We start from the raw sequence: 18,123 nt of genomic DNA, 5'->3' as shown, positions 1-18,123 counted from the left end.
GATTAGACTGCAGTGACAACAGTAACAATTCCATGCATCACAGTAACATTAGTGGTGAATTATTGGCCCAGAAATTACAGCAAGGGACACAAAGGGATGATGCCCACTGTTTACCAGGAAATGTTGCCCAAAAACATTTAGCAGGCTCTAGAGTGTCAATTTCCTCTATTCCACGTGATTCTGGTACTTTGGCATTTAGCAACAGTGCGAACAGCCTGACAGCTAATCACTGAAGTGAAGAATTCGCACATTCAGCAAAGCAGCAAGTAAAAAGCAAGGATTAAGTCACATTTTAGGACATTGTATAGAAAGCAAAATACAGACTGGAATATTCATATGAGATTAAAGTAAAAGGTGAAATAGCATGCAAAATTATTTTTAAAATAATGGAATTTTTTTTAAATGCTGAGGGAATAAGACTCCACACTTGTAAAATTAGATTCATATCCAGAGAGGGTGTTCAACAGTAATTAGAATCATATTATGGTTACAGCACAGGAGGGGGCCATTGCCCCATCATGCCTTTGCTGGCCCTCTGAAGGAGCAATTCATCTCTTGCCGTTCCCTGCCTTTTTCCTGTAGCCGTGCAAATTTTTCCTTTTCACAATCCAATTCCCTTTTGAAAGCCGTCTCCACCACACTCTCGGGCACTGCATTCCAGCTCTTAACCACTTGCTGTGTGAAAAAGCTTTTCCTTATGTTGCCATTGCTTCTTTTGCCGATTGCTTCAAATCTGCGCACTCTGATTCTTGATGCTTACACCAATGGGTTCAGTTTCTACCTATCCATTCTGACCAGGCCCTCACAATTTTAAATACCTCTATCAAAACTCCTCTCAACCTTTCCTTCTCCAAAGAAAACAGTAGGAAATTTTCCAATCTTTCTGCACAACTGATGTCCCTCATCCCTGGAACCATTCTCATGAATCTTTTCTGCACCTTCTATAATGCCTTCACATCCTTCCTGAAGTGCGGTGCCCAGAACTGGAAACAATATTCCAGCTGATGATGAATCGATGTTTTATACAGGTTTAACATAAGTTCCTTGCTTTTGTACTCTATGCCTCTATTGACAAAACCCAGGATGCCATATGCTTTATTAACAATTCTCTTAACCTGTCCTCCACCTTCAATGATTTATACACATATACACCCAAGTCCCTCCGATCCTGCACCCCCTTTAGATTTATATCCTTTATTTTGTATTGTTTCTGTATTCTTTCTACCAAAATGAATCATTTCTCTGCATTAAATTTCATTTGTCATTTGACCACCCATTCCACCACCCTATGACCATGTCCTTTTGAAGTCCCAAACTATCCTCCTCATGGTTCACAATACTTCCAAGTTTTGAAGAATTTCCTCCTCATCTCTGTCCTAAATGGCCTACCTCTTATTCTGAGACTGTGTCCCCTGGTTCCAGACACCTCCAGTCAAGGGAAGCATCTTTTCTGCATTTACCCTGTGGAGTCCTGTAAGAATTTTGTATGCTTCATGTGATCACCTCTCATTCTTCTAAACTCTAGAGAACACAGGCCCAGTCTCCTCAATCTCTCTTCATAGGACAAACCCATCAGTCTGGTGAACCTGCATTGCACTTCCCCTATGACAAGTACATCCTTCCTTAGGTAATGAGACCAAAACTGTACACAATACTCCAGGTGCAGTCTCATCAAGACTTGACACAATGGCAGTAAGACTTCTTTACTCCAGTATTCAAATCTTCTTGCAATTAAGGCCAACACACATTTTGTCTTGCTATTTGCTTGTTGCACCTGCTTGTTAGCTTCCAGTGACTTATGAACAAGGACACCCAATATCGCACCATTTAAGAAATACTCTGAACTTCTGTTTTTCCTATCAAAGTGGATAACTTCTACATTATGTTCCATCTGCCATGCTCTTGACCACTCAATTAGCTTGTCAAAATCCCCTTGAAACCTCTTAGCATCCTCCTCACAACTCACATTCCCATCTAGTTTTGTCATCAGCAAACGTCAATATTCAGCCTGGTTCTCAACTGTATTATCTATTTGACACCTGTCATAAACACACTTTTTCTGCTTCATCTTAATTTCTATCTCTTTTGTCACCCAGGGGTTTGGATTTATTTTCCCTACCCTTCCCCTTTCTGGGAATTTGACTTAAAAGAAGCGATGGTTAAAGTATAGTTAAGGTAGTTACAATTTTGCCTGCTAATCTTAGATTCCAAATGATCTGGGCCAGATCCATTCCTACCACATTGGATCGGCTTTCCCTCAGTCAGTTATTCTTACTCTGGATTGCTCCTTGTCCTTTTCCATAGCCAACCTTATGACACAATGATCACTGTCCCCTAAATTTGACATTTGATCCACTTGGCCCAACTCATTCCCAAGAATCAGGTCCAGCAGCATCTTCTTTCTCATTGGACTGGAAAATTCTCCTGAATACACTTAACTCTTCACCCTCTCTGCTCTTTACAGTCAAGAATCAGATAATTAAAGTCCATTATACCTACTCAATAATTCTTGCACCTTTCTAGTTTCCTTGCAAATTTTTTCTGCTACATCTTTCCGACTAGTTGGTGGCCAATACTGGGCAATGTAACTGCATCACCACATCATATTTCCATGTTATTATCTGTGACTGAAACTCACCAATCTTATTTACCACACTTCAAGCATTCACATACATGCACTGCCACCCTAATTCAGACTTGATTACTTTTCCTCTTATGCTGAACCCATCTAACACCTTACAATTTCCTACTCTTGTACTGTCTGTCTCAGTAGTCTTTGCACCTCAAGATCCCTCTCTAGTATTACCTTCCGATTCCCACACCCCTGCCAAGTTAGTTTAAACCATGTCCAATAGCAATAGCAAATCACCCTGCAAAAAAATTGGTCCCAACTCTGTTTAGGTGCAACCCGTCTGCCTGTACAGGTCCCACCTTCTCTAGTACTGATCCCAATGCCTCAAGAATCTAAAGCCCTCCCTCCTACACCATCTCTCCAGCCATGCATTCATCTACTCTATCCTCTTATTTCTTTACTCACTCATGTGTGGTTCCAGCAGTAATCCAGAGATGACTACTTTTGAGGTCCTACTTGCTAATTTATTACTTAGCCACTAAATTCTGACCGCAGGACAACATCCCTCTTTGTACCTATGCCATTGGTACCAATGTGGACCACGATCGCTCCCCACTCAGGGTGCTCTGCAGCCAACAAGTGACATCCTTGACCATGGCACCAGGGAGGCAACATACCATCCTGGATTCATGTCTGTGGCCACTGAAACGCTTGTCTATTCCCCAGACTATCGAATCGCCTATCACTATTTCACTATTGCTCTTCATTTTCTGTGACCCCCCTCTAAACCTGTGGTGCCATGGACTTGGCTCTGGCTGCATTCCCCAGATGAACCATCACTTGCATCAATATTCAGAACTGAATACTGGTTGGAGTGTGAGATGCGCTCCTGCATTATCTGCATGGTCCTTCTTGGATGCCTGTTGGTCACCCATTCCCTCTCTCCCTGCATACTCCTAAGCTGCAGGGTGACTATATCTATAAAAGCGCGATCCACAAAGCTCTCAACCTTGCGGATGCGACGCAGTAATGCCAGCTACTGTTCAAGCTCCGAAATCTGCAGCTTGAACTGCTGCAGCTGATGACACTTCGTGCACATATGGTTATAACCAGGACATGGAAGATGTCCCAGAGTTCCCAAGATTATACTTTACTAAGTCGTTAACAACACAATTACACCTCATTCAACAAGGCTCAACATGGTCGATGGTTTTTACAGCGAGAATAGTGCATTAGAAAATTGAAGTATATATGTCAATTCGCCAATTCTGTTAGTTGCATCAAGAAGGTTGCAACTGTGCACTGGGTCGAGGTGCAGGGCATTACTGAAAGCAACTTCTGGATCTCCATCTGTAACTACACGTCAGTTTTACACAGCAATGCCAGTGATCGCTGACAGTTTTGCTGTCATCACAATCACAAAATCCGAGCCAATGTATTTCACTAACACTGGTAACAATTTGGTGCAAACATAATTAAGACAGTTTTATGTTCTAACTCTCTGCATATCAATGTAAAGCTACAGATTTGCCCCTCAGGTATATTACCTGTCAGTAGCTAGCGGCAGTGCTGTTCGGTTGAATTCCCAGGTTATGATTGGTGGAGGATTTGCATGTATCTTGCAGATAAACCTTGCTACTGCGCCTTCATTCACCACTGCGTGGGCTGGCTGAACTTCAAATGGAGACATACCTGAAAATTAAAGGGACATTGCTATGGTTAGACACTTGGACTCGTACACAACTAGAAAGTTGTGTTTCTGGGGAAGATATGTTTCCCTCTTCTTTGAGGGAAAACTCCAAAATGAAGAACTCAGAACTCAAACTGAAACCACATCATACAAGTTAAAAAAAATATTCAACAGCATCAACAGACAGCAGACAACAATAATCAGAATGAATGAAATAACAACCAAAGGTTAACTTTTGAAATTATTCAAACTAACAGCATTCATACAACTTTTCCTTAGTTACATAGAGACAAACCCCACAAATTACTTATCAAGCAGAAGAAATTGTTTATTTGATGTCTTCCCTGCAACTTTTAAGCTAGGCATATAGTTGGTCAGGGAATCCAACCGTCTACAAAGCTGTTAGTAATCACACTAAAAATTTGAGTGAATGGCTCTTAACAGCAAAAGAGCAGAAAGATGATTTGGACCTATGGAAAACACTTTTGACAGCTATGGGGGGAACAGGGGGATTCTTGAAATGTTTCGTAAAATTGATGACCCCTCAGGGCTTGGTGTCCCAATAAAAAACATAAAATAAAATATTAAACATTAAGCGGAAGTATTCTGACATTTTCACTTAAATTAATGCTCATTAAGTTGAAATTCCAAAACCATGTCCTCCTTGTAAAAAATTGAGTTCACTCCATCAAAATGATAACTTAAATTTCTTTTTATCAATTTTTGCTCAGGTTATACATTTATATAGAGGCAAGTGTATCAGAATTGGACTAAGTTTCTAACCTGTGTATTTCCTTTAATAACATGTAAAATCAGATCCTGAATCTACTTCTGAACAAGACAAGATAACCAAAACTGGTGGCAGAAAGATGGTTAAGTATAAATGAGATTATTTTGTAAAACATTAGCTGACAGTGGTTTGTAGGAGTACAGTTCAGCAGCACAGTCTAATATGATGAAATGCATGCAAGCAACTAAAAATCCTAATGCTTTCTGTGAATTCCTAATAAATTCTGTAGCAACTCACTCATTTGGTTAACAAAATGGACTTAATGTGAAATTGACTTTTTCAATGCAAATAGTTCCCTTCTCACAGATGTTTTGCCAGCAGTAATTGAAAGGAACCTGGTGAGGAGAGTCATTTCTCACACTCCAGGATCTGAAAGGAACTCCAAACTCTTTCAGGATCGCACATTCACAGATGTCAAAACTTCCCTCAGGATAAGTGATCATTCTGCACCTCACCGTGCAGCCAACACAAACAAGTGTTGCTAACAATCAGAAAAACATTACCACTCATAAATATTTCACACTTCTGGAAATTTGTACCTCATCAATATGTGAAAAGGGATTAAATCCAAGTTCGCATGTCATAAACAAAGACATGTTTGTAGATCAATAGAAATCTTTAAAGATTAAAGAAACCTAAAACCTAATCAATGGGCAAAAATACAGATTGCAATCAATTAATAATCAACCAGCCCATAGGGGGTGCAATAAATGTCAAGAGATCAATCGTGCTTCTTAGTGAAAGATGCACACAATATACCATTGGAAATGAAAAAGCCTGTCCCACCTCACACTCGGAATTGCCAGGCCATCTGCACTGCACAAAATTCAATGTGAACAAAAATAAAGTTACAGCAGTTTGCAAGATAGCTTCCCCAAGGAATCTATTCAGGGAGCAGCCACACCCTACAGGCCAAAAGGTTTGTGTCGAGTTGCTGAGAGGAACAATTAGGGGTACTATTACTATTGGCCCCAGCTCTCCTGGGTTAAAACAGGGGGAAAAAGTAGTCAGAATTTCTATTCCTGAGCACTGTGCAGTGTTCCTGCTGGAAATGTCTAAACAATAAAAACTGAACTTCTGTGACACCTCAGTGGTTGAACAGCTTACCGACATTCATCGTGAAAATTCACATATGAACAATGGCCACTTGGGCAAGGTGCTCGAGAATGACTGGCATCTGTGAAACTTTACCTCGAGTTCATGTCATAAGGACACACAGAGAGGGATGGGAACTGCCAAAAAAAACTTCACGACTTGAAACTTCCAGAAGCACCAGTTGATTCAATGTACCACTTAAGAGTTGTTTCTTGGTGAATCCAATAAAACAACAATTAAAATGACAAATTAAACCCAAAAAAAGAGGAATTGGTGAGTCATTCTCCATGTCTGAAGCATAAAATAAATCTCTCTCACGTCAGGAACAAATTACCAGATTTTAAGGGTAATTTAAGCAAATCAGAATCAAAGTTGAAAATCAAATCACTTTCAATCTATTTTTTGAGGTTAAATCACATTCATCTCTGTTTTTAGCCAAGAACTTATGTCGAGAACCTAATGGGTTTTCACACTTGGTGAGCTTCTGACGCAACTGATTTTACTGTGAACGTAAAATGCAATTGGCTTTTGTCTCAGCACAATGCCACCGATGCGCTCTTGCTTAACTAAAGTGCCTTGTCAGACTCTCTTACTACAACACAATTAGTTCCTGTGAGATGAAAGCCAAAAACTAGCCAATGCTAATCCAATTTACAATCAGTTAAGGTTGCCCATATGTAACAGCATTTTACACCACCACTGTGAAAGGCACTTGCTCAGATCACTCTGCACATTACAGAGTTTACTCACATGCTCCAGAAGAGCAGATGTTGGATGAGATGTACAGCATGGAAATCAATACAAGGATTTCAATGAGAAATGAAATACTTCCCTCTACTTTCACAACAAACACAATGAATTTGCATTTTAGCATATAAGAAATACGGTGGGTAACTTGAGCAGGTCAAGCTGAAGCTTCTCTGCATAAGAAAAAATATATTATGCCCTTAATTTGCCCTAGATACAGTGTATAAAATGTAACCAAAATTATAATATTAACATAACATTTTTGCAATGAAAGCAAAAAAGTACATTAACAAAATTATATATGTAAATGGACAGGGAATGCTCATCAAACTGCATACAGTCCAAGCCAAAAACAGATGAGAAAACTTTACTCACAGAACCACAAATTCCAAATTTTATCCAACAGAATCTTAAACGTAAAAAGTATATACCCAGTGCACATAAACTTTGGTCCAATTTTGACAGTATTCCTTCCTGCCCATCCAGCACTGCACTGGAGTGTCAACCTTCAATTTTGTGCTCAAATTTCTCAAGTGAGACTTGAACCCACAACCTTCTGACTCAGTGGCAAGAATGCCAAAACCAAGCTAAGGCTGGTACAGTGAGATGGCAGGTGAGTGGATCTGAGACAGATCACAGCTATTTTCACAGGTGCCAATCCAATGGTCAGATTATGCACAAGACCCAAGGTTTAGAAGTATGTAATTCAGATGCCTGCCACTCAGCAGACACCAATTGTCAGACAAGGGAGTTTAATTCCCAAGACATTTACTCAGGTAATAAGATCTATTAGGTTACGGAGGTTCTATTCACAGCTTGGGCAATAACGGTGTTCAAAATCCGTTCTTCACAGAAAGCAGGGACTCCAAACATTGCTTTCTGCACCTTCTAGAAGTTCAGGCTGGTCTTCTAAAAGTACCTGAATATTTGAGAAATACTACAGAAAACAGGGTTATCATTTCCCTACCCTAGATGCGGTCCCCTATGTTGCTGGGTAGTGGACGCCACCAAGCTCATGCCCTAGCATGATCCCCTTCATCACTGTACAGGGCTGAAACATTGACAACGTATAGAAGGCACCTGAAAGCAGTAGAGTCATACCATCAATGCTGCCTGAGGAAGATCTTGGCATATTAAGTGGGAGGACAGACGCACCAACATCAGTGTCCTCTCAAAGATAGGCACCACAATCATCGAGGCTATGATCATCTACCATCAGCTTTGTTGGGTTGGTCACATAGTTTGGATGTCAGATACCAGGCTCCCAAAGCAGGTGGTCTTCTCCCAGCTCAGTCAGGCCAGACATAACAGAGGAGGGCAGAAGTGCTTCAAGGATGCGCTGAAAACCAATATGAAGGTGGTAAAGTCTGTGGGAAGGATCCCAAAATTTTGAGACACAACGGCGACAAAATGAAGAGGAAAAGTGAAATCGGTGAAAAGACGCTGCCATGACCTGAACACAACCAGACATTCCACATGGCGACAATTGCCCTATATGCCATAAAATCTGCAGATCCTGAATCAGCCTCATCAGTCATCTTCGGACTCATGGAAGATAATCATCCTCACTAGCAAAGGATAGCCAATAAGAAGAATAATCCTACTTTCAATGATCTCTCTTGTGCATCAACAATAACTCACTCTGTGCAGAACAGAGGATTTTCACCTATATTTGGGAGAGAAGGGTCTCCCTCCCCAGAAGGGAAATTGTCTTGCTGTGCTTCCCTGGAAGAAAGCAAATCAGACAGTCACCTTCTTCGCTCTCAAGTTTATTGTATATATATTTCTTCCCCAAATTTCTTGGTTTCCCTGTCAACTTTCTCTTGTTCTCCTGAAAGTAGTTTTACCAATACTGACACACCTCAAGCCTCAGGTAGGTCTGATGTACTTTTGTACCTAGGTGGTGAGAGCCCATCAGTTATGCACCTCTGGGATTAACATGCTCAAGCTGTCCAATGTACAGTTGCTGCAGGGGACACCAGGCAGTAGTCAAGAGCAGAGCCTCTGGCTGGTTTCTTTCTCCCTCCTTAACCCAGGGACATGGAAGCCAATTGCAGTAAGACCAGGTCTTATCTGGTTGACTCAGTGCCACAAAGTGTTTCCTGGCTTTTAAGTAACTGTGGGAAACTCAAGTAAAGCAATGGGTGCAAAAGAACACTTCATTCTTGGGGATGAACAAACAATACTATGCATTTGTCCATGAACACGAGGTGTAGGTTTAGCTGCTCTGCAGCAGGTTTCCTGCATTACAACCACGACTACAATACAAAAGTTCTTCATCGGTTGTAAAGTGCTTTGGGGTGTCCTCGGGCCATGAAAGACACTGTACAAATGAAGTCTTTTTTCTTACAAATAGGCCTTTCTAAAAATACATCTCAAACAATCGACAGAGAAAGAAAATGAGAAGTAAACAATCTTTAAGATGGCAGGGTTTGGCACAAGGGCACAGAAGTGTTCAAATTTGGGCTTATAGGAGAAGTGAATCAATGGATTCCTAAGAGAGCTTGAATGCTCCTCATTGCAGGAGAAAACACTGGAAAATAAAAGGAATTAAATAATGTATTAAATAAACCGCAAAATAAACTGAAGTCAAGAACCAAATTAGAAATACATTTACTGGTAGTGGATTATTTTACTTCTGCACACACTTGCAGACATTACACTCAATGCCATTTGTTGGCATAATGAAAAATGCAGATAGACAGAGAAAGGAATCACTTGTTAAATGCCAAGTAGAATTGAAGCCTGTTCAATATCTTTCTGCAATAGAGTAAAGAAGTTGCAATTGAAAGTACAGTATTGCCTCAAGCAGGATTCAACAAAAGGACCAAGTCAGGCAACCAGAACCATTTGGAGCTAAGTCCACACAACTCTGAAAGCGTTGCCGATATGGTTGATATTGCAGAGAAGCTAGAATATCATCTCTTGGAAATTCCATGTGACGTGATTGGTTCGCAGTGGTTGGGCAGGGGGTGGTTGGGATGGTGCTGGTGGAATAGGAACTAACCAACTTCCTGCTGGAATGGGTTAAAAGTATTCCATTTTAGTTTAACTCAAAAATTAGCCTTCCTGTTTAAAAATCTCAATCTCCAACTTATTTGAAATTTAGTTACCGATAAAATATTGGTATTTTTGGTTTAGTATTTTATGGGATCTAGACACAACATATTTCATAGAATCACAATGATACAGGGAGGCGGCGATTTGGCCCATGGTGCCAGTGCTGGCTCTTTGAAAGGGCAATCCAATTAGTCTTGCTCCCCTGCTCTTTCCCCCTGTTCCTGCAAATCTTCACCGTTTAAGTATTTATCCATTCCCTCATGGAAGGGATTATTGAATCTGCTTCCTTCACCCTTTTAGGCAATGCATTCCAGGTAACAACTCGGAGTAAATGTTTTCTCCCTCATGCCTGTGGTTATTCTGACAATTATCTTATTTTTGGTGTCATCTTTCAATAACAATCGCATGTTGCAGATATTGCTCTCTGGATACAGCAAATTCTATTTTTTCAGAACTTTCTTCATTCACTAAAGGCAAAGCCATGAAAATTGAGTTCTATGCTTCCCATGAAACAAGTAAAAAATCTATAAAATAAAAGCAAAATATAATCAGATCCTGGAAATCTGAAATAAAAACTTAAAAGGTCTGGAAAAGATCAGCAGGCCTGGCAGCATCTGTGGAGAGAGAAACAAGGTTAATGTTGAATCGAACGCAACTTCTTCAGAGCTGAAGAGGAGTCACATTTGGCTCGAAATGTTAACCCTCTGTCCACAGATACTGCCAGACCCACTGGGTATTTCCAGACCTTTTAAGTTTTTATTTAGGTAAAAATTCCTCCCTCCTCCAAATGGTCTAAATTATGACTATTTTTACCCCACCAAAATAAAAGTGTCCCTAATGTAACAAGCCAGTGATAAGTGCATTTAGATCTGGCTATATTTACATACATGAAAAATAAGTTTCTTACCAAATTGTAACAACATTCACCTTTTACGTCCATAGTGAGAACAGGTAATTTCATCTTCAAGCTTAAAACTGCCACACTATCACTTCAGTTCAAACATTTCACTTGTTGGCATTGATCAGACAATTCCACACTGGTGTAACCAACTGCAGGAGGTCACTTTCTTTGATATTTAAAAACTGAAAAATGGGAGATTCCTTCATTCGAAAACCAAGTGCTCTCAAATTTTAAAGCTACACTTGTAGAATATTGTGGTAATCTCCCTTTGATTGTTCTGCATTTCGCAATTCTCTGATTAAGGTCCACTAAAGTTAGAAAGGGTAAATGAGACTCATGGACTAAACTTTACAACTACAATGAACTTTATATCCCGGGGGATAGAACTTCCCTTTCCAAACACTTGCTGGATGGTTCCCTCTACAGGATAGGCCTGCGGCAAGAAGAACTCAGAATGTTAAAGCACCGTAAACTTCAAATATCTGGGTGGTCTATATATGTGTTTTGCAATATTAGTAGAATTACAATCAAACACAAATAAACTGAAAAAGATCTCCCTTCCCTTCTCGTGATACTGTTAGAACTAGACCTGAATAACCTCAACACATTTGTTGAGAAAGGGTATCTTAAAATGACTCCTACTCTTTCCCCAATTCCACACAAAGGTAAAGCTCTCTCCAACTGCAAGGACATGGCCATTTGGGTGCAACTTTCTAACCAAGGTTGATGCACATTTGGAGAACAGAAATTACTTTTCTTATAACAAGAACGGACAGTCTAGTCTGTTGGACCCCATCCACTCTGGCATCTTCATGTCCTTGAAGCTCAGTATTAATGCACAGTGTTCTACTGGCTAGCGAAGCCTACCACTATGGTTAAACTCACCAATTACAGCTACGAAGTGTTGCACCCATTTATACTTCCAGTTCCAGGGAGATCAAGTTTAATTCAAGGCATCCTTACTTATATGGAGCACTGCCACAAATTACCGAATAAATTTATTTACCCAACAGGTGGATGTGCTTTCAGTTGTCAGCTTACTGCACCTAGAATATCACACTAGGTATAATCTGAAGGCAGAGTTGAAGTTTTCCACTCCGAAATCTGTGCAGTTAAACATACTTTAGACAATAAGGGAAAGTTAACTGATACCAGTTAACCTATCATTGGATGATTAGATTATGTTGGTAAAGATTTCATTTTTTGTCTTAATAGGAGCATATATTAGAGAGCAATGCACCATATAAAGTTGGCGCGCAAAAAAATGCTGACAATTCCAAATAACTTCACAAGGAACAAAGTACTTTTCACTGTGGATGTCCCTTCTCAGTCTAACATCTACATCAAAGATCCAAACAGTCACTTTTAGAATAAGATAGGCAGAACTAAACCTAATACAATGAAGCTGTTCTAAACGACAGTAAGAATAATATGTATTAAACAATCTCTGAAAAGCATAACCCAGTTGAAAAAAAGAGGAAAATTACTATGTAATCACCATCACAAGAAATGAAGGAACTTATAAAGTATTATTAGTGAATAAGAAAGGATTTCAGTTCAGCCATCTTTATCTACTAATGTATTTTTGCTCTGAACAGTCTTTACTCCTCATGCGTCCTTTCAATACGGGCTCACAATTAACCATTCACAGGGAAGTCCTGTAAATTCTGATTTTCCAGTACTAGAATCAATTTTTTACTTTGATTGATACAGATGAACTCCGCTTACTTATCCACAACACATGGCACCAAAACATATTACATTTTCTTATAATTCCTACATGAAACTTTCTCAAATCATTAGACTTATACTGAAATGTCCCAACTTTATCTTCAATATTTTAAAAATACTTATGGCACTGCAAACAATTCTAAATATTGTTTTCTCACCATCCATTAATACTTGTGCTTAGGAGCATTTAGAGAGACAGAGCCTTGAGCACTGTACTTGAGAAGGAGCATGTCTTAAAATAGAAATGCCACAAGAGTGGTTCTTCAACAGGCTTTGCAGACAAAACTGATTTAACTTTTTAACCCTTTGGGTTTACCTTTTATTTAATGGTTTTACAAGCATAATTAACTCAACATAAAATCCTTCACACTGGAACCTTCCCTCTTTGCCTTTGTAATAAAGCAAGCACTCATCCTCATCAAGACAAGAAACTCATTAAACCATTCCATAAAAAGGCCAGTGCACTCCAGTGGGAAACAAGGAAACAAAGCCCTGAAGACAGACTCACGTTATTAAAGTTGTTACATAAACATGGGGCTGCTTTTCCACAGAATAAATCTTTTTGTCAATGTTCTGTAATATGGCTGTAAGTGTATTACCATCTATATTTATCAGCAAACTCAAAGAAATACATAAATTTTGATGAGCACATGTAACATCTAGAGACTAAAACAAATTTGCTGATCCATACTTTATAATGCAACATAAAGACCATGACAAACAGCCATTTTAATTCACCCCATTTGGATTATGCAAATCAAATTAAGCTTTTTCATGTTACAGTACTGCAGATGTACAGGCCATATGCCATCAGCTGCAGTTGTATATCTATAAACAAGATCTGCAAGGAATCGGTGACAGAGTATTTGTTCCCACATATCCCACGTTGATTGCCTGTTCCCCATGTCCACACAGTCTCTCTGTTAGGCAGCAGCAACCAACATGCATCATCAAATGTAACAGAAGTGAATACTTCTGCAAAACAAAAAAAAACGACAGAGCCAAAAACATTCAGAAAGAAAGAATGCCCCAGAGTGCTTAACAAGCACTGCAATGATAAAAACTGAAAACTCTCCAACTCAGTGCAAAACATCAAATATGTTTTAAACAAAATTCCATCTGTGGGATGCATGAGTTATTCAGATTCACCTTCAGCTATCCTCAATTTTAGAGAATGCTGTTATATTGATAAATGGCCTAATAGTGTGACAAATTTCTATACCTGCGGAATTGGGTCCAATCTCTGACATTTTGTTCATTGATTAAAAATGATATACTCAATGAGAAAAGGATAGCTATCGAAAGCAATAAAGAAGTTATCCGTTACACATAATACTATGAGAAATGAAACAAATCAACATTTTATTTATTGAAGAGAGCCTTGTAGCAGCCCAGACAAGTGGATTGGATAGAAGAATTTTTTGGTCATGGGTCCCACTTCAACCTCGAACTTTATGGTGACATCATATTGGGTAAGCTCACAGCTTTACCCCAAATGCATCTCTTGGTATTCTCCGATGGGACAGTCACATCACCTCTGCTCACCTCAACTGCCCCTATCTCTCTTGACAATCTTTCCTCCCTGTGCATCAATGGATGTTATTAGCGCCAACCTCTTTCCCATCCTCCTCATTCTAACCAGTTGCTAGGCCTCACCAGTGCATCAACAGCGATTTCCACATTTCCCCAAGAATGTTCGTTCACTCATGAGCAAAGCCCTCATCATTCACAATCTTACTGTGGATGATTGCATTGATATCCCTGCTTTGATGAGAATGGAGAATAACATCTTGCCCTTTGATGATGCCTCCACACCTGACCGCTTTCCACCATCTACATTGGTAAATCTGTGGTGGTGGTGGAGGATGCTCATGACAGGATCAGACCCCAGATCTCTCCCCGTTGTTTGGTCCCCACTTCCATGCTTTATCTCCACTCAAGCCCCACTCTGAATTTCTCACCAAAATGTCCTCTCTCCTGCTCTTATCTCAAATTATTTGTGTACCACATCCCCTTGCAATGTTCAAACCCATTTCCTTGTGCATCTACCCTCGAATAAACACTAACTTGAGTCAATTACAGTCGCAGTTTCAAACTTCTAATTGTCTAACTGCTGGTCCTCCATTTGCCATGATACTTCTTCAGTTGATCTGCTAACATTCCCCCTCTTCCGACTTGATATTGCTGTGCCCAATAAAACCCTTATTCTCTCACTCTAGTTGTTCCCTCTAATAAGGCCCCCATCAAGTCCAGAGGGTGCAGACTTCAGCATAACAGACACACAAATGTTCTAGCCATCTATTGTTTGGTTTGACTGGGTCATTTCAAGCACGACTGGACTACATACCCCCTTCACTCCCAAAACTCTGTTGTTCCTCTTACAATGGCCTCATCCCCACCATTGGTGGCTTCAGCTGTATTGGTCCTAAATTCTGCTGTTTCCTCCCCAAAATTTACTCCATCTTCACTTCCCTAATCTCCTTGAAAATCCTCCTTAAAACACATTTCTTTGGCCAAACTTTAGGTCATCCCTCCTAATAGCTCCCTTCTTTGGCTGGGCATCCACTTTTATATTGTGTTTCTACAAAAGTGCCTTAGGATGTTGTACTACAGTAAAGGTACTATACATACGTTGGTGTGGTTGTAGTGTTTAAAAATCGTGGTCATGGGCAATGTTGGGGCGATCAGCATGGTTATCCTTATTGTGTGCAAAAGTCTTTAAGGGAATGTTCAACCATAATTGATCCTGAAAATGTATCACTTGAGATAAACAATGATTGATGCAGTCACAGAATAAACATACTGCTGGCATCATAACCAGTAATATTTAGTAAAAATTGCTAATGTTCATGTGCCATTATAATGAAAAGAAGCACATTCAAAGTTGTGCTCCAAAGTAGGGTTTTTCTTCTCGCATCCTTGCCACTTCCAAAGCACACAGCAATATAAAAAATTGGGAGTAAGAATCAATGTTACAAGCTGGGCGTTCTTGACTCTACAGTATTGGTGATGTCTCCCTCTTTAAACACCATGGCCCTAACTGTCCTGCAATTTAAAGATAGTTCTAAACTGTGAAAATTAGAGTGATCTATTTTACAAATGCTGTTTACTGACGGTGTGACTTCCACTCTTGTGCCTTAATTCCCGACGCTACAATTGGCAAAAAGCAGAGATCACCTCATGTGGTAAACATTAAACAGCACAACTGTCGAGTTCAATCTTAATTATAAAAGCAAAGCCTGTGTTTCAAAAATCCGTAGGGTTGCAATGTGCAAAATACCGCATTTCAAATTTTAAAATATGTCGATAGTGTGCAGCATTGTATCTGAGTTATTAACCTACCATCAGGACAGTTTTAGTGCACACTGTATGATGGATGCTTCCATAGTTAAATGTTTAGAGAGCCAAGTAGCTCTAAGCAGGATGTCGATAAGAATATAATAAGTGCCTCCAAAGCTAGTCAAGCAAGACAAACACCACAGTCAAAATGGTCACATGATGCACGGAGAATTTTGGACTTTCATGTGTCAAAGGTAAAGAAAAATCCTGATGAAAATTGTTGCTCGTGAGAGCAGTTCCCAGTTGGTCTACATAAGCTGAACTTTAAAACCATCAATAAGGACAGTCACACAACATTACCCCATTCATTACTGACCAGGCAAATAAGAATCATCCAGGACAGGGGGAAGAGCTGTTAAAGGAATAGTTTTCAACTACGTCAACTAATCTTATAAAATGTATGGTGAAAGCTAGTTAGATTTTACAACTAACTCATGAGGTAGTATTAATAGTACTAAACTTAAATAAGGGAAATTACAAAGGAATGAGGGCAGAGTTGGCTGGAGTGGACTGGGAAAGGAGTTTAGCAGAAAAGACGGTTGGTGAGCAATGGCAGACGTTTAAGAAAATAGTTCATAACTCACAACAAAGATCTATCCCAGTGAGGAAGAAGGATTCTAGGAAGGGGATAAACTAACCATGTTTAACCAAGGAAGTGAAGGATTGTATCAAATTGAAAGAAAAAACATACAATGTGGCAAATATTAGTGATAAGCCAGAGGATTGGGAAAGTTTTAAAAGCCAACAAAAGATGACCAAAAAATAATAGAGGGAGAAAATAAATTTTGAGGGTAAACTAGCAAGTAATATAAAAACGGGACAGCAAGAGCTTCTTTAAATATATAAAGGAGGAAGAGAGGGGCCAGAGGAAGAGTGAACATAGGCCCCTTAGAGAATGAGGCTGGGGAAATAATAATGGGGAACCAGAGGAGTTGACAGTCTTCACGTTAGAGGACACTAATAGTGTTCCAAAAATACCAAATAATGAAGGGGCAAAAGGTGGGGAGGAAATAAATACAATAATTATCGCTAGAGAAAAAGTACTAGGGAAACTAATGGGGCTAAAGGCCGATAAGTCACCTGGACCTGATGGGTTGCATCCTAGAATATTAAAAGGAAGTAGCTACAGAGATAGTGGATGCACTGGTAGTAATCTTCCAAGAATCCTTAGATTCTGGAAAAGTCCCAGAGGATTTGAAAACTGCCAAGGTAACACCTTTATTCAAAAAGGGAGGGAGACAAAAAAAACAGCAAACTATAGGCCAGTTAGCTTAACATCCATCATTGGGAAAATGTTAGAGTCTATTATAAAGGATGGGATAGTAGAGTATTTAGAAATGCATAATATAATCAAGCAGAGTCAGCATGGCTTCATGAAGGGGAAACCATACCTGACAAATTTATTAGAATTCTTTGAGGAGGTAAGAAGCATGATAGATAAAGGGGAACCAATAGATGTAATATATTTGGATTTCCAAAAGGCGTTCGATAAGGTATCGCACAGAAGGCTACTTAATGGGATAAGAGCTCATGGTGTTGGGGGCAATATATTTGCATGGATAGAGGATTGGCTAACAAATAGAAGACAGAGTTGGGATAAGGGGGGCATTTTAGGATGGCAACCTGTAACTAGTGGAGTGCCACAGGGCTCAGTGCTGGGCCACAATTTTTTTACAATATATATTAATGACTTGGATGAGGGAAGTGAAGATGTTATCACCAAGTTTGCGGATGACACAAAAATAGGTGGGAAGGCAAACGGTGAGGATTGCACAAAAAGTCTACAGAGGGATATAGGCAGGTTAAATGAGTAGGCAAAAACATGGCAGATGGAATATAATGACAGAAAATGTGAGGTTATGCACTTTGGCAGTAAGAGTAGAGGAACTGAATATTATTTACATGGAGAAAGGCTGCAGAAAGCTGCAGCACAGAAGGATTTGGGGGTCCTTGCGCATGAATCACAAAAGGCTAGCATACAAGTTCAGCAGGTAACAGGGAAAGCAAATGGAATGTTGGCCTTTATTTCAAAGAGAATGGAGTATAAAAATAGGGAAGTCTTGCTAAAACTATACAAGGCACTAGTTAGACCACACCTAGAATACTGTGAACAGTTTTGGTCCCCTTATCTAAGGAAAGATATACTGGCATTGGAGGCAATCCCGAGGAGGTTCACTAGGTTCATCCCAGGTATGGAG

The 18,123-nt window shown here is 39.7% G+C and overlaps 1 protein-coding gene across 1 annotated transcript in view; it reads right to left on the bottom strand.

Moving 5' to 3' along the window:
• prtga (protogenin homolog a (Gallus gallus)) overlaps nt 1-18,123 on the bottom strand; it is a 112,199-nt gene that overhangs the window by 58,108 nt on the left and 35,968 nt on the right. Inside the window, exon 3 of the mRNA XM_078529910.1 lies at nt 4,120-4,264. Within this exon, the coding sequence (XP_078386036.1) occupies nt 4,120-4,264 (145 nt within the window). The remainder of the gene's footprint in view (nt 1-4,119; nt 4,265-18,123) is intronic.

Source organism: Cetorhinus maximus, chromosome 26 (assembly GCF_964194155.1).
Source record: "Cetorhinus maximus chromosome 26, sCetMax3.hap1.1, whole genome shotgun sequence".
Lineage (NCBI taxonomy): Eukaryota > Metazoa > Chordata > Chondrichthyes > Lamniformes > Cetorhinidae > Cetorhinus > Cetorhinus maximus.
This window is presented reverse-complemented; position numbering and strand designations above follow the sequence as displayed.